General features: G+C 33.9%; 2 protein-coding genes across 3 annotated transcripts in view; one reads left to right on the forward strand and one right to left on the reverse strand.

The window, feature by feature from the left end:
- Positions 1 to 3,118, reverse strand: part of LOC129801779 (succinate dehydrogenase [ubiquinone] flavoprotein subunit, mitochondrial) — a 22,277-nt gene extending 19,159 nt beyond the window's left edge. The window contains exon 1 of the mRNA XM_055847095.1: positions 3,091 to 3,118. The gene's annotated coding sequence lies outside the window, so the exon portion shown is untranslated. The remainder of the gene's footprint in view (positions 1 to 3,090) is intronic.
- The window catches only part of LOC129801776 (1,4-alpha-glucan-branching enzyme), a 21,718-nt gene extending 3,072 nt beyond the window's left edge, over positions 1 to 18,646 (forward strand). For both annotated transcript variants that reach the window (XM_055847091.1, XM_055847092.1), the window contains exons 2-5: positions 3,181 to 3,522; positions 3,706 to 3,878; positions 11,618 to 12,694; positions 17,888 to 18,646. In XM_055847091.1, the coding sequence (XP_055703066.1) occupies positions 3,431 to 3,522; positions 3,706 to 3,878; positions 11,618 to 12,694; positions 17,888 to 18,615 (2,070 nt within the window). In that variant the 5' untranslated portion in view covers positions 3,181 to 3,430 and the 3' untranslated portion in view covers positions 18,616 to 18,646. The remainder of the gene's footprint in view (positions 1 to 3,180; positions 3,523 to 3,705; positions 3,879 to 11,617; positions 12,695 to 17,887) is intronic.
- The last annotated feature ends 1,486 nt before the right edge of the window (positions 18,647 to 20,132 follow it).

The raw sequence follows: 20,132 nt of genomic DNA on the forward strand, positions 1-20,132 counted from the left end.
TGTATGCATGTGTGTTCAGCAATGAGAATGAATTATCCTGTGAAGTTTTTGTTCAATAAATGAAGTATAATAGCATAGAATTCTCTAATTTTGTCTTTTTAAACTTCTTTAAAACTTTTATTCTAATTCTCGGAAAAAAACCTTGTATTATATTTTCAAGACGTTGAACAAATTCAAAAAATCCATCCGGATTACGAAGCGGACATCTGTCAAATTGTCTCCCAATCATCCGGATTACGAAGCGGGCACTGTACCACTAAAACGTACCATAATATCCCGTAAAACAGTTGATACCGTTCCTACAGCTCCCCTTATTCTTTTCAGTGAAAAAATGTGGCACCCATGTATCGAGTTTTTAAACACATCCAAGCTTTTCTAAAGTTCAATTTTGTTTTCCAAAATCAATAATCTCTTCAATTGTTATCTATAAATTTTCTTCCACTCGAATACTTACAATATTGCCAACCATGTTAAATACCATTTAAAATAAAGTTGATCTTTTCAAGAATAAATCCCTATATCAAAACACATAATTTAAACGCGATCTAAATACACCCTCAAAATTCTCTTTTTTTTGCCCTTCCAAAATTCGTCTAACATTAAATATTACAAAGGCACTTTTTCGTTCCTTACGTATATTGTAAAAGTTCTTCAAGTAATATCGACTTATTTAAAGGATACTTGCAATTAGAGACAATATACAGTGGACTCTCACTTATCCGTTGACTCTTTTTTCCGGGTGACATAAAAAAATCCGTGAGACAGTTGAATTTTAAAAATTTTGCTGACATATTGATCCCGTTTTGGTTTTTTTTGTTAATTGATTCAAAGTCAACTGCAATAGCTAAATCGTTATTTACGAGCAACTATATTAATTTCAAACTCGTGTAAAAATTAATTAAAATTAAATTGTAACGGAAAAGATACATTTTTCATAAATAATGAATATTGTAAATAAATTTATAACCGTCAACTGAATATTTCCTCGGAGAAATTACAACACAAAATTAAGTTATAATAAATTTTAGCATTATTTACATTATTTAATTATCATAGCCGAACTTGCTAAATCTCAATAAACATTTTCGACCAAAAAGACTTTATTTTCGAGCACTCCCACTTCCAAAGACTTCCAAGCACTTCATTTCGAGCTGTACACCACTTCCGACCCTAATATCTCCCCCTTGAGTTATCGTTATTAACATACTTAGGGGAATGTAGGCAAGCTTCGCACGTGTGAGCTTTCGAACAATGCGAATTTTCTCTTTATTTTCAAAGAGTTGGTTCCGCATTTTTTAGCCATAAGTTTTGTATTTATGAACCTTATCTTCATTGTAAAAATAGGCAGCCTAGCCCTTCTTTCCTAGGTCCTAGGATCACAAATAGAAAATTGGCTCAAAATGGGTAATTTTGATGGCGCACATTTCATTTGATTTCTCATACTTAAACTCATTTCTATAAACAATCACTTACACAGTGGATGAAGAGTATACTTGAGATGATATTTACGTGATAATTTTTTGCGGCGGAGGGGAATTATTTTCACGCTGGCGGAAAATTCTCAAGTACTACACTGTGTGTGGTTTCAAACACTGAAAGTGTGAGCGTTCGCACAACCATCAGACAACTCCAGCTTGAAAATTATAACCTTACTAAAGCCTCATAAGCCACACTGAGACATTCGTGGTCATTTCCTCTTCAACAGGCGTATAGTTTCCTTCCCATCTCCATGAGACAACGGTTATTGACAGTGTGAACCGTGTGAACATGTTCATAGTCGATTTTTCGATATTCATTTAGAAGAAAAAACAGTGCTCCAGAAAATGTGAAAAAAGATGTTTTAAAGATCTTCTTTTAGTGCAGTGATAGTTTCCGCGGGTTCACGGGGGTACAGTATAATAATCGGAACATAATTTTTAATTGTAGATAAAATTTATTTCGAGAAAAAAAGCAATGACGAGCCCAAACCCCCATCGTGTGAACGCTGCCCCCGGGGACAAGAATCGCACAAATCGTCATATTTTTTTCATTTTTCTGTCCAGGAAAAACCAACAATTCTGTGATAGTGAACTAGACATGCATAGAAACCTCAAAGATCAGAGAACTTTTTGGTGTAGTGCAATTCACTGCCCATTTTACAGTTTAGTCAGAAAAAGGTCATGAAGATGAAGCACGAAAAAATGTGCGAAGGCTGCCTACATTCCCCTAACCCTAAATATTCTGTTAAAATGTTTTAGGAATGATTACGCTTTTTAAAGAAAAACTGGTAATGAAAATATAAAAAAGGAAAGCAAAAAAAAGAAAACCCAGGCTTTGCGAATTCTCGAGCTCGTGGTCGTGACTTAATGCCCTAGACACACTTACGACTTAAGCCGAGAGACGACTTAGTGGAAAATGATGAAAATGTACTTTAATCATTATTTCTAATATAATTACGCTAAGCCGTCTCTCGGCTAATCCTCAGGTCTGTCGAGGCTCTAAGTTAAGTGATTTTAGCCCAGTTCCCGAAGGTTTAAAAATTCTAAATAGCAATCACTTTTACTGGTTTTTGAAAATCTCATTGATCATTTGCTTTCAATATTTAATCCTAAATCCAAATTTCCCCAAAAACCCTGACCAAACAACCTGTTAAAGAAGTTAAGCCTTAGGTCTGAAGCCCGTATTAGATATTATATCTCAAACTCAAAAGTACTTTCGCATCATATTTATTGTTTACCGGTTGTTAACCGATTTAAACCGGTTCATAAATCAATCAAGATTGCCCAAAATTGGCTAAGAATTGATTTTCGGACGAAAATTATTTATCAGTTCATTACAGTATACAACTTTTTTTTTTATCAATTTAAGTCGGAGACTGTTCAAAAATTTTTCTAATAATAAAATCAGTTTTAAAATGGTATATAGAATGTCACAAAGCTGGTAGATTAAACCCTGTTATTCGCTATGTAATATATATTTTTTTTCTCATTTTGATGTATTAATTTTTTTGTGTATTTTTTTTCTTTTCTTTTTTCACAATTGTAAGAGGGATGACCCTATTATTGTGAATTAAATAAACTATTATTATTATTATTATAAAAATGCACTTACAATTCTCTCTAAAGAGATTCACTGGATTAGACTAATTAGAGAAATCTCGAAAACATAATTGGTCATTATTTATTTAAAAATCAACGATAGCACTGAAGACGCGGAAGAGACAGAGAAAAAGGGGCAAAATATTACGGCATCAACAACAACTGTGCGCAAAATCGTCAGTTTGTGAGCGTCAATGAGGCTGTGCGCATGAATTGCAAAGTGACTTCTTCAAGCAGTTTCCGATCAGATCTCTCTCAACCCAGAGGATTGCATGAAGTGATACCTTTCCAAAATCATAAGTTTGTACTTCTTCTCAAAGCGAAGAGTGTCAATTGTAAATTGTGTGAGTAAGATGGATCCGATGAAAGTTCAAGTGCCGGAGATAGACAAACTCTTTGCTATTGATGGGTATTTAAAACCCCATGAGCGGGAATTGAGAAGAAGGTGAGATAAGAGTCCATTCATCATATAAAATAGTTTGCAGAAGATTTTATGTTAACATTAAATGAATAAAGAAATTGGTTTTCGGGCTAAAACGAGTGGCTTCTCAATGTCATGTCAAGGTCGATTCGTCGCACCAAAGCGGGTTTATCAGTGAAAGTATGTTTTTTTTTATACTCTTGGCAGACATGGACTGATAAAGGAGTGGCTGGAGAAGATAGAGAAGAATGAGGAAGGAGGCATTGATGGATTTTCTCAAGCTTACAAATACTTTGGGATCCACGTTCAACCAGATAATGCAATTATAGCGCGAGAATGGGCCCCTGGTGCTCAACAACTCTATCTAACAGGCGATTTCAGTGAGTTTTTTAGATGTTTTTTTTTAGAGCTTTAGAGATTAACAATCAATTTTTCCAATTTATTTCATTTTTAAAAATCAAAAATTCTTCTCTATCACAGTTAAATACTAAAGTCTCGAGGTTTGCATCTTAGCATTTTGAACTTTATGAATACACTGTGCGATGCGTTGTCGTCGTCTGTGACGAGAGTGCTAAAACTTGTTAGAGAGTCATTTTAAGGATCTGAAATCTGTTTATCCGGGCCACGTGTAGAATTTTTAAAAAAAATGCATTTTTAGTTTTTGCTGTTTTCTACAATTCAGAAATTTATATTTCCGGTCCTAATTATCCGGTGGTAGTCACATAAAGCTAAAACGACGCGTAATTTCATCCTCTATAGGGGAGACTGGGGCACATGTAAACATTTTCGATAGATGTGAATTTGAGCTGAGTTTCCAAGCACACAGTGATTGTTTGGAAAATCTTTCTTAGCTCATGTTTTACCCTTGGATATAGGCAATACATCGAAGGTAATGCGAATGCTGGACAACAATTGAGTTTTCCATAAAAATAAAATTTGTGTCACTGTGCATTTTTCTCTTTTCACAAAATACCTGGGGTAGAAGTAAACACTTTCTGGGGAGGATGGAAACACCTTTTTTCCACTCTTGAAATTAACTTTGCACCACTTTGAATTATTTTAATTACTTAAGAGATATATAAAGACTGTATATTATTCAAAAAATCACTACACTTTTTACAAAGAATAATTAAAATAGCAAAAAAAACTAAAAGCATGCAAATCAAAGATATTTTGTAATGGTTTTTCCTCATATTTTGATATCATGTGACTTCTTATTGAACACAGCCAACGAAAAATTTCCCAGCATGAGATGCAATACCAAGAAAAATATTTTGCCATTCATTCTACACTCGCGACATCTACAATTACGGGGAAATTGTCTGTTTACATCTACCCCAAATGCTGTTTTCTGATTAATTATTAATCCTTTTAAAATAATGAAAATCTCAATTTCTCTAGTCAATGCATTAATTATAATCCTAAAGGATGTAGGAAAGAACTGGTATTGCTAAATTTCGATTATTTTACACAGTTTTTTAATTTCCAGGTGGAAATCTAAATGACCAAAATAATCGAAATATCAACATTTTCGGGGAAAATGATTTTTATTTTTAAAGTATTAGGATTTTAATGACCAATTCATCTGTGGACATACATCCCCATGGTATCTATGAATGCTTATGGGTTTTATCCTCTGGAGTCTTAAAATTAATGAAAAAATTCTCAGTGTTTACAACTACCCCTGTTTACTACTACCCCAGTTCCCCCTAACTCTCGTGAATATATCAAGAACCTACGATGAAAATAAAATGTATTTTTTAAAGATTTTTTGAAAAAGAGTGCACACAAAATTATGCATTTCTCTGTGTTTTTTCCATCTTATAATAATTCTCCCACTTAGAACATTTTATATGCCAACTACTATGCCTAAAAGTAAGTGAATTTAATATTCTTTCGTATCTTTTAGTTTGAATTTTCTATTTTAAATCGTTTATTCACAATAATTTAATGAAAATAAAATGCATTAAAATCTATATATTTGCGGTATAATACTGGTACCGCTGTCTAACCTACGGAAGCATTTTCTTTTTCAATCTCGCTTACACATTTCATATAAGAAAAGGAGAAATGAAAGAAAAAGAGGAGAAAAGGAATTGACATATTGTCTCCGTTTTGGGATTTTTTGTTAAAGGAAATGTGCTCTATCTACTTTAATTCTTTTTTACTGTAACTTTTTTGGACAGTAAGTATGTTTAGAGAGAATGTCGATTCGACTAGGTCAGGATTCACTCCACAAATTTCTAATGTAAATAAAAAAATCTTTGGATTTCAAACAATTTGATGCGTATCAAATCTCAAAATCCGTATGACATTTTGGTCCCGCTCTCACGGATAAGCCAGAATCTACTATAATTCATTTTTAAATTTATATATGATTACTGGAGCAAAAAGTCACAAATCGAAAAATTCAAAATTCAACATCTTCCAAGATAAAAAAGAGATAGCGGCTCAATTTTTTTCTATAGATAGCCTCCATAGGCCTTTTTTAATGTCGTAAGTTTCTTAGAATTCGAACAAGGAAGTTAGAAAATAAAATATATCGAAAATTTTAGCCTTATTTTTGAAATATTTTCCTTGCAGAAGATAACAATTATTACATACTTATTTTCCAAAATTGATGCACTGGTGAATATTTTCTAAATAATTTAGATTTTTTGAATACGAATCCGCTATCTATTTTAGAATTTCACAAAAGTTCTTTTCTCCAGAAATCCTTTTATTAAAAATGGCCACTTGGGGTAAAAAGTAACAAAAGGTTAGAGCAAAAAGTAACAAAAAAGCGAAGCAATTTCTGATGTCTCACGGCGAAAAGAAACGTCATTATCATGTCTCGCCGCTTGTTGTTTGCATTGGTCAAACGATTTGCATTTGTCTTTCGTGTGTTTTTTTCTAAAATAGCTTGAAAAGCGCTTTTCTCGTTTTCTCACATTTTTTCGAAGAGGAAAACGGTGTTTTACAAAGGTGTAGGGGAAAGGCTCATAATTTTGTCCAGTTTCTTATTTTGGACACTTTGAGAATAAAAGGGACAGATAATCCTAACCGGCTTATGTAGGTGAGATTCTTAACGTTAGCTAACTCGGAGTGCATGCAAATTCGATTTAGAGCTGAAATTGTGAGTCGCCATTCAGTTATCTTGAATCAAATTCGTGAAATTATACAAATTTTGTATTTAAATCAAAATAACAAGGATTTGGATGAACTGGCACAAAAGTGATATATGGGTGAAATGTAGACCAGAATATACTCTATAATTTTCCTATAGAACATGATCTCATCGATTACTCAGAAGCCAAGATAAGCGAGGTTTTTTGTTTCTTAACTCGTTTTTTCATCCAGAGTTCCCCAAGTGTTCATTTGTTGAACTTCAACTATATCAAAGAATTGTTGTATTTTGTGGGACTTTCCATTTAAAACCATATTTTAAGTGTCTTTGTGGAGTAGAGGCAGTCAAATTGGCATCTGAGTGATTTCAAAGCGTTATTATGGGAAAAATCAATTTTTTCACACTTAAACGGCAAAATCGGAGTGATAGCGTAGTCTGAGCGGAAAATGATGTATGAACGAAATGTAGAAACAAATGTCCTCTACAATTATGTCGAAGTAATCATCAAAATCGGTTCAGCGACAGTCGAGATAATTGAGGTTATGTGATATTGAAATTGGTTTTTCGACTGTGGCGCCCCTGGTGTTGGTCCCACGAAGTTCAAATATTCTAGAAAGTTGTAGCATTTGGTAAGATCTTTCGTTTAAGCCCTCATTCATCAAAATCGGTCACATAGAACCGGAGATATGATTTTTTGAATTTTGTGAACTTTGACCCCTCATATCTCCGGTTCTATTGAAACCACAGCGCACTTACGCACCATTTTGGAAACGTCCTAGACTGGGCTACAACATACTAAAATTTCATTAACTTGCACAAAGGAATTTTTGAGAAAAATGATTTTGAATTTCGATGAATTTTGACGCTATCGCAGCGCCACCTATGGGGAATTTTTGAACTTCCATCTGAAAGTGCTCATCGATACGAAACCAAAAAGGTAAAATTTAGGTCGCTATGTTAATTAGAACCGGAGATAGAGGCCGGTCAATATTCGAACTTTGACCCCTTATAGCTCGGGTCAGGGGTTATGGATCGACTTAAGGTTTTTTTTTGTTTGATAGGTATAATCAACGGCTACAACATACTAAATTTTCAGCCCGATGCACAATGGAATTTTTGAGTTATTTAACTTTTAAGATTTAAAAATTTTCTTTTTAAAAAAAGCGCCCCTAGCGGTGGTTTTATGAACTTGCGATGTTAGAAAGGGAAGTGGCATTTCACGAGAGCTTTCCAGAAAGCCCCCATTTTTTAAATTCTGATAATTAGAACCGGAGTTATGGCCATTTTAAGAAATTTTTTTTGGACCCTTATAGCTCGGGTCAGGGGGGTCGGGGGACCTTAAGTTTGGTATTGATGGAAAGCTCTAAGGCCCAGCTATAACATACTAAAATTTGAGCCCGCTGAATGCCATAGGGGCGGAGCCATTAAGAAAACAAAAAAGGGGGGTCTTCAAAATGGCGGAAGGAGGGGTGGGGGGTCAATGCACCAAGTTGCAATTTTCATACGATATATAACCTTTGCCGAAAACCGCAAGTCGATATCTCTTTTAGTTTAGGAGCTATTAAGCTCCAAAGAGCGGCCGGACGGACGGACGGACGGACGGACGGGAACGGTTTTTAGCCATCCATATATTCGTGATCAGGAAGTGTCAAAACACATTCTGGCAAAGTTTGGGGCCAATCGGAGGACATGAGATTTTGTTAGGATTATAGTAGGTGAGATTGTTAAAAATCTCACCTAATAACTTTAGGTAGTCAGGAAAAAAGGGACAGATAATCCTAACCGGCTTATGTAGGTGAGATTCTTAACCTGAGCTAACTCGGAGTGCATGCAAATTCGATTTGGAGCTGAAGTTGGGAGACGCCATTCAGTTATCTTGAATCAAATTCGTGAAATTATACAAATTTTGTATTTAAACCAAAATATCAAGGATTTGGATGGAGTGACAGAAAAGTGATATATGGGTGAAATGTAGACCATAATGTTCTCTATAATTTTGCCGTAGAACTTGATCTAATCGATTAATCAGAAGCCGAGATAATCGAGGTTGTTTGTTTCTGAACTCGTTTTTTCGACCAGATCGCCCCAAGTGTTCATTTGATGAACTTCAACTATATCAAAGAATTGTTGTATTTTGCGGGACTTTCCATTTAAACCCCTATTTTAAGTGTCTTGGTGGAGTAGAGGCAGTCAAATTGGCATCTGAGTGATTTCAAAGCGTTATTATGGGAAAAATCAATTTTTTCACACTTAAACGGCAAAATCGGAGTGATAGCGTAATCTGAGTGGAAAATGATGTATGGACGAAATGTAGAGACAAATGTGCTCTACAATTATGTTGAAGTAATCATCAAAATCGGTTCATCGACAGTCGAGATAATTGAGGTTATGTGATATTGAAATTGGTTTTTCGGCTGTGGCGCTCCTGGTGTCGGTCCCACGAAGTTCAAATATTCTAGAAAGTTGTAGCATTTGGTGAGATCTTTCGTTTAAGCCCTCATTCATCAAAATCGGTCACATAGAACCGGAGATATGATTTTTTGAATTTCGTGAACTTTGACCCCTCATATCTCCGGTTATATTGAAACCACAGCGCGCATACGCACCATTTTGGAAACGTCCTAGACTGGACTACAACATACTAAAATTTCATTAACTTGCACAATGCCGTTTTTGAGAAAAGTGACTTTGAATTTCGATGAATTTTGACGCTATCACAGCGCCACCTGTGGTGACTTTTTGAACTTCCATCTGAAAGTGCACATCGAGACGAAACCAAAAAGGTAAAATTTAGGTCGCTATGTTAATTAGAACCGGAGATAGAGGCCGGTCAATGTTCGAACTTTGACCCCTTATAGCTCGGGTCAGGGGTTATGGATCGACTTAAGGTTTTTTTTGTTTGATAGGTATAATCAACGGCTACAACATACTAAATTTTCAGCCCGATGCACAATGGAATTTTTGAGTTATTTAACTTTTAAGATTTAAAAATTTTCTTTTTAAAAAAAGCGCCCCTAGCGGTGGTTTTATGAACTTGCGATGTTAGAAGGGGAAGTGGCATTTCACGAGAGCTTTCCAAAAAGCCCTCACTTTTTAAATTCTGACAATTAGAACCGGAGTTATGGCCATTTTAAGAAATTTTTTTTGGACCCTTATAGCTCGGGTCAGGGGGGTCGGGGGACCTTAAGTTTGGTATTGATGGAAAGCTCTAAGGCTCAGCTATAACATACTAAAATTTGAGTCCGCTGAATGCCATAGGGGCGGAGCTATTGAGAAAACAAAAAAAGGGGGGTCTTCAAAATGGCGGAAGGAGGGGTGGGGGGTGGGGGGTCTATGCACCAAGTTGCAATTTTCACCCGATATATAACCTTTGCCGAAAACCGCAAGTCGATATCTTTTTTAGTTTAGGAGCTATTAAGCTCCAAAGAGCGGCCGGCCGGCCGGCCGGCCAGCCGGCCGGCCGGCCGGGAACGTAAAATAGCCACATATATATTCGTGATCAGGAAGTGTCGAAACACATTTTGGCCAAGTTTGAGGTCGATCGGACGACATGAAATTTTGTTAGGATTATAGTAGGTGAGATTGTTAAGAATCTCACCTAATTGGACACTAAAAATAAATTGATTAAAATGATGGATTTTTATTCCAATATTTGACGAATAATGAATTCTATCTAAATATTTGTTCTTTTTGGAAGATTATGACACTAAATACGTTAAATTTTGAATATGATTTGAGTTGAAATTGCTTTGTTGAAAATTCAGTGTGAGCAATTGCTTACGAGAAATATGACAGAACTTCGTGTTTACTTCAGTCTTATTAAGCTGTGGTGAAGTACTAACAATGTTTCCTCGCTTTTCTTGAGTGATATTATTGAATATTCATTGAATATTCATTGAATATTGTGTTGATCCACGTTAGTGGTGATTTGTACATTTGACCTAAAGTGCGATTTGCCTTGTGAATTAGATTTTTCGTGTGAAAAAGTGGAAATTTTCTAAGACATTCACCAGTGAGGCGATACTCCTTATTTTGGACAGGTGTTTTTCTCACGAAATTTCGTGAAGTTTTAGCGTGTGATGACTAGGTTGGACAAATGCCTGGAGAAACAAAGGAGCATCATCTCTACGAAAGAGATGTAGCGAGAAATGCCTTGAAAGGCTCCCGGAAAGGTCAGGGAATGAACGAATCCGCACGTACTTGGAGTATCGAAGTCAACTCACTTTAATGAATGATATGCAAAGTTTCCGGGCTTCTGTGATATTCTACGTTTCCCTTACATGAACAGGAAGAGGACTTGGTTAGATTGGTTCATGAAATGAAGAATAATAGGCATCCTGGTGAGGCGGATTAGCTGTCCAAATTTACAGCCAAGTTGGCCAAATTAATAAACAAGTTGTCCAAAATAAGAGCCAAAGTCACCTCTACATATCAATTCATTTTTAAACGTATTAAAACTAATTTTAATAAAAATAAGACGATAAATAGCTTGCTAAGTTTCTAAACAACCCTTCTGAAAAGAGAGTAACAAGAAATGTCAATTAGTATTGAAAATATCGCACTTCAAACTTGCAACATTGATGCTTATAAGCAGACTGTCCAAAATTATGAGCCCTTACCCTAATGAATAAATTTTCTATGAAAATATGTTCTCTAGGTATTTTTTCAAATTTACGGAAGCCAGTAATGAAGCGAATCAAATTATATGATAATACCCAATGTCTGCTACTATTTGCCCCAGCATTTTTGAGAATGGTCACAAAATTACTTTTTAGAAATTGGCTCGATAAACGTATTTCCTTACAAAATACAGGAAAATTACTTTCACATAGTTGTAGAGCGGTAGATTTCCTATAAAACTGCGCTAATTAGAAATTTTTGAAGCGCTCGAGTAGATTGTAAAAATCAAAATATCCGTTTTGTTACTTTTTGCCCCAGTCTCCCTACAGTTGTTTTATTGTGAAATAAGATAATCTCTTTAATTTTTATTCTTAAAACACTAAATTTTCGTAGATAATTGGCAATGGGAAGCAACTCCGTACACTAAGTTAGAGTTTGGAAAATGGGAACTCAAAATTCCTCCCCGTGATGATGGATTATGTGCCATTAGACATTTGTCTGAAATCAAAGTGATTGTCCGGAAGAAGGATGGTGCACTTGTGGATCGACTTTCTCCATGGGCCAAATATGTGGTGCAACCACCAAAAGAAGCAAATCAAGGTACCAATTACAAGCAATTCCTCTGGCATCCGCCTCCCCATGAGAAATATATGTTCCGATACCAGCGTCCCGTAAAGCCCCAATCCCTGAGAATCTATGAGTGTCATGTAGGAATTGCCACAGAGCAGTGCGGAGTGGGAAATTATCGGGACTTTGGAGATAAAATAATTCCGAGAATTGTTCGTCAGGGCTACAATGCCATTCAGGTGATGGCTATAATGGAGCATGCCTACTATGCTAGTTTTGGATATCAAGTAACAAGTTTCTATGCAGCTTCCAGTCGTTATGGAACTCCCGATGAGCTCAAGTACATGATAGACATGGCCCACAAGGCTGGTCTCTATGTCCTGCTCGATGTTGTGCATTCCCATGCCAGTAAGAATGTGGCAGATGGACTGAATCAGTTTGATGGTACAAATACATGCTTCTTCCATGATGGGGCTCGTGGGGAGCATACGTTGTGGGACAGTCGGCTCTTCAACTACACAGAGTATGAGGTACTACGATTCCTTATCTCGAATCTCCGATGGTGGCATGATGAGTACAATTTCGATGGGTATAGATTTGACGGAGTCACTTCCATGTTGTATCATTCGAGGGGGATTGGGGAGGGATTCAGCGGTGATTACAATGAATACTTTGGGCTTAACGTTGACACGGACGCTCTGGTTTATTTGGCTGTATCCAATGATATTCTGCACAACATGAACAAAGATATCATCACAATTGCTGAAGATGTGTCTGGAATGCCAACTCTCTGTAGACCAGTTGCTGAAGGTGGTGTTGGATTTGATTATCGTTTAGGAATGGCCATTCCTGACAAGTGGATTGAGTATCTCAAGGAAAAACGAGATGATGATTGGAACATGGGTAAGTTGCAGACTATACTTATTCTATTTTTTTATTGTTTGGTTGAACTTTGTCTGGATCATATTGATAACACCATTCCAGATTATTTTAGGCACACTTTGAATAATTTGCTACAATAATTCCTTTAATTAGGGTCTATATAAGCATATTATCAGAAATTTTGGAGGTCATAAGGTGTACGTTCGAAGAGATTACCTATTTTTTTGGCATTGAATAAACGAGCAGTAAAAAGTCAAATTTGGTCAACAAAAAATTCGAAAACATCAGTAAAAAATCAAAAAATGGCCAGTAAAAAATAAAAAAGGGCAGTAAAAAGTTAAAGGAGGACCGTAAAAAATTAAAAAGGAGCAGTACTTTATAAAAAACGGTCAGTTAAAAACAAAAAGTTGTCAGCAAAAAATTAAAAATGAGCAGTAAAAATATTCAATTTGGTCAGTAAAAAATTAAAAATGAGCAGTAAAAAATAAAAAGTGGTCTGCAAAAAAATTACAAATCAGCAGTAAAAAAAAAATTAGTCAATAAAAAATAAAAAGTGTTCAGCAAAAAATTAAAAATGAACAGTAGAAATATTCGAGTTGATCAGTGAGAAACAAAAAAGTGATCAGCAAAAAATTAAAAAATCAGCAGTAAAAAATAAAAATTAGTCAATAAAAAATAAAAAGTGGTCAGCAAAAAATTACAAATGAGCAGTAAAAATATTCAATTTGGTCAGTAAAAAATTAAAAATGAGCAGTAAAAAATAAAAAGGGGTCAGCAAAAAAATTACAAATGAGCAGTAAAAAATAAAAATTAGTCAATAAAAAATAAAAAGTGTTCAGCAAAAAATTAAAAATGAACAGTAGAAATATTCGAGTTGATCAGTGAGAAACAAAAAAGTGATCAGCAAAAAATTAAAAAATCAGCAGTAAAAAATAAAAATTAGTCAATAAAAAATAAAAAGTGGTCAGCAAAAAATTACAAATGAGCAGTAAAAATATTCAATTTGGTCAGTAAAAAATTAAAAATGAGCAGTAAAAAATAAAAAGGGGTCAGCAAAAAAATTACAAATGAGCAGTAAAAAATAAAAATTAGTCAATAAAAAATAAAAAGTGTTCAGCAAAAAATTAAAAACGAGCAGTAGAAATATTCGAAATAATCAGTAAAAAATTAAAAAGTGATCAGCAAAGAATTAAAAATGAGCAGTAAAAAATAAAAAAAATGGTCAGTAAAAAATACAAAGTGATCAGTAGTGGAGTTCGAACTCGAACAGATAAAAAGATAACTTGCTATGGAGGTAGTTTAGGTGAATTTGGCAAATTTTCAAAATTTTCTAATTATTTTCATGAGAATTTCATTAAAATTTATTGTAGGTGTATGGTTGTTTGTTAGGGTTTTGGGTAGTAAAACAGAAAAATAAAAAATGTTTGACCGATATTTATACATTACCAAGTTTAACTTACAGTTTAACTTCTTATTTATTTTTTACTAACAACATTTCACTTTTTACTGATCAGTTTTTGTTTTTTACTGACCACATTTAATTTTTTACTGTTCACTTTTAATTTTTTACTGCTCAATTTTAATTTTTTACTGATTATATTGAATATATCTACTGCTCGTTTTCAGTTTTTTTGCTCACCACTTTTTATTTTTTACTGACCAATTTTTGTTTTTTACTGACCAATTTTTATTTTTTACTGCTCATTTTTAATTTTTTGCTGACCACTTTTTAACTTTTCACTGATCAATACGAATATTTCTACTGATCATTTTTAATTTTTTGCTGACCACTTTTTATTTTTTACTGCTAATTTTTAGTTTTTTACTGCTTTTTTAATTTTTTTTTTGCTGCTCATTTTTTTATTTTTTTGCTGATCAACTCGAATATTTTTACTGCTCATTTTTAATTTTTTACTACTTTTTTTTTTAATTTTTTTTGCTGCTCATTTTTAATTTTTTACTGATCATATTTTCTTTTTACCGACCTTTTTAATTTTTTTTACTGATTACTTTTTAATTTTTTACTGATCAACTCGAATACATCTACTGATCAATTCGAAGATTTTACTGACCAAATTTAACTTTTTACTGAGCAAATTTTACTTTTTACTGATAAAATTATACTTTTTACTGACAAAATTGAAAATTTTTACTGATTATTTCGAATTATTTGCTGATCAAATTTAATTTTTTGCTGATCACTTTTGACTTTTTACTGACCATTTATTTTTTTCCCTTTTTTTAGTAATATTTCTCCTAAAGATTATAATTTATAATTTTGATTCGCGCATTCCACTAATTGCAGACCGATTTTTTTTAATTTGCAAATCACATATGGCTATTTGGGCACATAAAAAATCGACTCTGAAATACAGTGGGACCTCGATAGAGTCAACCCCCGATAGAATCAATCTACAATAGAGTCAACAGCTATTTTTTAACCCTATGGACTCCGATAGAGTCAACTTGGATCCAAATTGACTCCGATAGAGTCAACTTTTCCATTATTAATGAACTAATAATATTGTATGACTTTTTCGAAATTAAAATCAGTGTTTTAGTGTATCAATGTAACGTTTTTAACACAAGAAAAACAACATTATAATAAAATTCTTATTATATTAACGCTTTAAGGACGATTGGAACACCGGTGTCCCATAAAGAAAATAATTTTTCCTGACTACCTAAAGTTATTTTTTTATTATGTCTGTACATAATTGTAAAGTAGAAGGTTGAAGGAATCTAGAATATTTTTTGTAAGTCTCTAGCTATTTGATATATAGTAAATATTTAAGCTGAAAAATGGCGGATTTTTAAATTCTTAAATTCATAATTGATTTTATTTATTTTTTATACTTCCAATTTTTTTTAAGCAAAACCCTTTTGGCAATAAAAACTACAATACTCATACGTAATATTTTTCATTAAAGCGAAAAATATTATTCATTGGTATTGTCGGAAAAATTACTTAAATTTTTGGGCTATTTTTGTCCCTATCGTTCATAGAAGCACAAAATACACCGAATCAGACTCTGTTGGATTTTCCAAAGTTAGATGTAAGACTTATCATTGATTATGTTTCCTAGTTTAATTTTTATTGTTGATTTTCAGTCCGTAAAAAGTGTCTCGTCATTAAAGGGTTAAAGCTCGGATCAGGGGGGTCGAGGTTCTTAATTTTTTTTTTTTTTGATCGAAAGCTCTTAGGTCCAGATATAACATAGTAAAATTTAAGCCCGATCGATACCATAGGGGCAGAGTTATTGAGAACATAAAATTTAAAGGTGTTCCAAAATTGCAAAAAGGGGCGTGGGGGGGGGGGGGCGGGTCTGACATCATTAACTTCTAGCGGCTCATCGATATTACCTAGGGTATGACATCACTTTTAGCGACCTATCAACATTCAGCCTTCACCGAAAACCGCTTGTCGATACCTCATTCCGTTTTCTCTCCATATTCGTGGTGTTAAAACGTGTACATCTAAAATTGCCCGATCTGCTGACAAGGTCGGATTTCACCTGTGCCCACAAAAGTTGAGATTCTAAAGAATCGAAGTTAAAAAGGATATAAATGCAAATTAAGACACATAAAAGGTTTTTATATGCTGCCATTTTTCCTCTATGGGAAGGTCCTATCGCTATGAAGAGAGAGTTTGGGACGTATCTAGGGTAAATGTTCTAATTCAAAACCATTTCCAGACGCTTTAACTTTGATAGAAGATTCAACACATTAAGTTCATATTTTTTCTGAAGAAAATTACATAAATTTGCTCCTTGACTCTTCTAGAATGTTACTGTTTAGTGAAAATTCTTTAGATATAATTTGAAAACTTCTTAAATATAAGAAAAATACACAAGTGCAAAATGGTGCATTTGGAAACAAATTAATCCAAATGGAGACAAGGGAAAGTTTCTAATTGGAGACAAACAGTATAAGTGAAACCGCGACGAAAGGCTTCCAAAACCTTGTTGAGTTGCTCTTGAGTGCAGGATTTGTTCTTATTCCTGGTCTTTTCTCCTTTCCCATCTAAAACAATAAGAAAATCTCTCCAAAAAAAATCATATTTCCGGTGTTTCCAATTGAAGCATTTGCAGACACTTCAGAAAAATCCTTTTTGTTCACGAAATAGGCAATTATTTCATTTGAAAACTTCACGTACCGTTAACAATAAAGATGAACCGGTGGCAGCCAAAATCCCGAAAGCCAAAATCCCGAACGCCAAAATCCCGAAAAGGCCAAAATCCCGAAAGCCAAAATCCCGAAAGCCATAATCCCGAATGTTCAAAATCCTGAAAGGGATGAAATTATATGTAGGGAAATGTTTAGAATAATTTCCCAAGACACAGAAGATTTCCCTTTGCCTCCAGCAAGCGCGGGTACAATCGTGGGAGTAAGTGTGACACTTTTAGGAATTCGGGATTTTGGCTTTCGGGATTTTGACCCATTCGGGATTTTGGCTTTCGGGATTTTGGCGTTCGGGATTTTGGCTTTCGGGATTTTGGCGTTCGGGATTTTGACCGGGACCCAGATGAACACTTAATTTCACATAATTTTGCCAGAAATATTAGATAAATATGAAAAAAAAACGAATAAAAGAACAATCGCCCTATTGTGTTTTTCATTGGAAAACATGGTCGATCGATGAAATATTCGATAGTGAAAAGATACACTTTTAATTTTTCTGAGAAATTTACAAATTAAAATTTGTGAATATGAATGGATTTTCGCTTTATTTGGAGCAAAATTAACTAAATAATGAAACTTAAGTAAAAGAAAATATATAACTAAAAAAAATAATATTGTATTTATCATGGTAAAAATTATGTTTTCATTTGGAGTAGCGAAAAGTTTCCATTTGGAACGGGTTTTGAATTAGCTTAATTTACTCTATGTCTTAATTTACCCTATGTCAATATGTTATGGTTAATACACTGAGAGAAATCCCAAAAAGTTAAAATAACATTCCAGAAATGTTTATTTTACCTTGCAGTATTGATCTGATATCGGTGTAAATATTATCCTTTTTAGGTGTATTAGGGGTTAAAATTACACTTTTTAATGTTAATTGTACCCTCAAAAAGGTGTAGAATTAACATTAAAAAATGTTAATATATTTTTACACCTAAAAGGTGTTAAAGTTATGAGGAAAAAAAGTTAATCGCACTTTCGTTTTTTCTCAGTGTACTTAATCAATCAACAATTTTGCTTTCCTTGCAGGAAACCTCGTTCACACATTAACAAATCGTCGATGGATGGAGAAAACTGTGGCATATGCTGAATCTCATGATCAGGCCCTGGTAGGGGATAAAACTTTAGCTTTTTGGCTGATGGATAAAGAAATGTACACACACATGTCTACTGTGTCTGGATCATCCCTGATTATTGATCGTGGGATTGCTCTGCACAAGATGATCAGGCTCTTAACTCACTCTTTAGGCGGAGAAGCCTACTTGAATTTCATTGGCAATGAATTTGGTCATCCAGAATGGTTGGACTTTCCTCGCGTTGGCAATAATGATTCCTACCACTATGCTAGGCGTCAATGGCATCTGGTGGATGATGACTTACTGAAGTACAAATACCTCAATGAATTTGACCGTGCCATGAATAATTTGGAAATGACTTACAAATGGCTATCGAGTGATCCGGGCTATGTCAGTTGGAAGCATGAAGATGACAAGGTTATTGTCTTCGAAAGAGCTGGTCTCGTGTTCGCCTTCAATTTTCATCCATCCAAGAGCTTTACAGATTATCGCTTGGCCGTGGAAGTTGCTGGGAAATACAGGATTGTCCTAAGCACAGACGATCCAACTTTTGGCGGAATGAATCGAGTAGACACAAAGTGTGATCATCTATCAAATCCGGAGGGATATGCTGGTAGAAGGAACTTTTTCCAGGCGTATCTTCCAGCAAGAACAGCTTTTGTTTTCGCAAAAATTGATTGAAAAATATAAAAGTCTATTCTTATCAATTATACTTCCTACATTTTATTTTTGACGATTTCACCTTCTACTTCTAACCCTTTCCCCTTTTTCTCAACCTATTGCTTCTGCATTGCAATCACGGCAATATGGGACTAGAGCCCTGCGCACGGAAAAGTCTTGCTGCGTACGCGCAGAGGGGGAGGACAATTTTTTTTCGACTTGCGCGCAAAATTCAGTTTTTTCGCGCAAGATTTTTTTTGCGCGCAAGCTCTTTAATGGAAATATTTTTTTTGCTGGAGATTGAAAAAGATAATATCAGGCAATGAAAAATTAGTTCCCGTTTCACTAAAAAACGTATGTAATTTCTTTGCCTATTAAACATTCTTCACACAATAGATTTGACATATTAACATTATGATAAATAATATAAAAAAGTTTTGAATTGTGATTTTTGTTTCATACTTAACCCTCTAACGGTGTTTTCTTTAATATGCGAAAAAAATTTCTATAACAATGTTTTCTAGGATAATTATGATCCAATAAAGTCGAAAAAACCATCCATTCTTCATTATCTTTTTTAGTTTAGGCGCTAGGTGAGAAAATATAAAAATTTTTTGAAATTCTTTTTGCTTCTAAAATTCACATTTTCAGTTTTTTCAATTTTTTTAAATAAAATATACAAAGTAGAATGACATATCTTTTAGTAAAAAATAAATTTATTTTAGTCAGATAACTTTAAATCGGTATTTTTATGGAAATTGGAAATGAGTTTTTTTGCACAAATATTTTTTGTTGCTTTTTCTCTGACCTGTCACACAAAACTGGGAATAGCAACAAAACGAAGAGTCAAAATGAGTTCAAACTTTCAAGAGATGTTTATAAGACTACTACCGAGTACACTATAGCACTTTTAAATAAATAAAACCTTTATTGTCGCTGTAAGTGTGATTTTTGTGAAGACCGCCTGGAGGCGGTCTTACCCGTTAGAGGGTTAAGTCGAAAATATTAGCCCAGGTCTTAACATTTCATTCAATAAGAAAAAAGTTTGATCAAAATTTTAAACACCATGAAAAAATATATAAAATTCCAGGTTTAATATTAAACTTTTAAAGTACTTTTGTTTGGAAAGAATTAGAGACAATTTATTACTAGTGAAATAGTAATTACAACAATTAATAACTTAAAATATTGCAGGTATATAAAACACAAATGTGTCGACTCTATTGAAGTCGTACTAAACTTGAATGTTTTAAAAATGAGTCTCGTTCTAATCGTTCTAATCAATTACAATATAAGGTAATTGTTGAAACAATAAAATTCAGTTATATTCTTTATACTTAAATTCTCATAATGATTTAATTTTTTCTAAAGATTAAAATTGGCGTTATTTTTTTATTTGTTTTTTACGGTTAAAATTTTATACTTACCAAAATTTAATAAAATATTCATCATTCTGTCTTATGTGCTGGACATTCCTACGGCTTAAGCCGAGAGACAACTTAACGTAATTATAATCAAAATATTGATTAGACTACATT

This window comes from Phlebotomus papatasi, chromosome 2 (assembly GCF_024763615.1).
Source record: "Phlebotomus papatasi isolate M1 chromosome 2, Ppap_2.1, whole genome shotgun sequence".
Taxonomy (NCBI): domain Eukaryota; kingdom Metazoa; phylum Arthropoda; class Insecta; order Diptera; family Psychodidae; genus Phlebotomus; species Phlebotomus papatasi.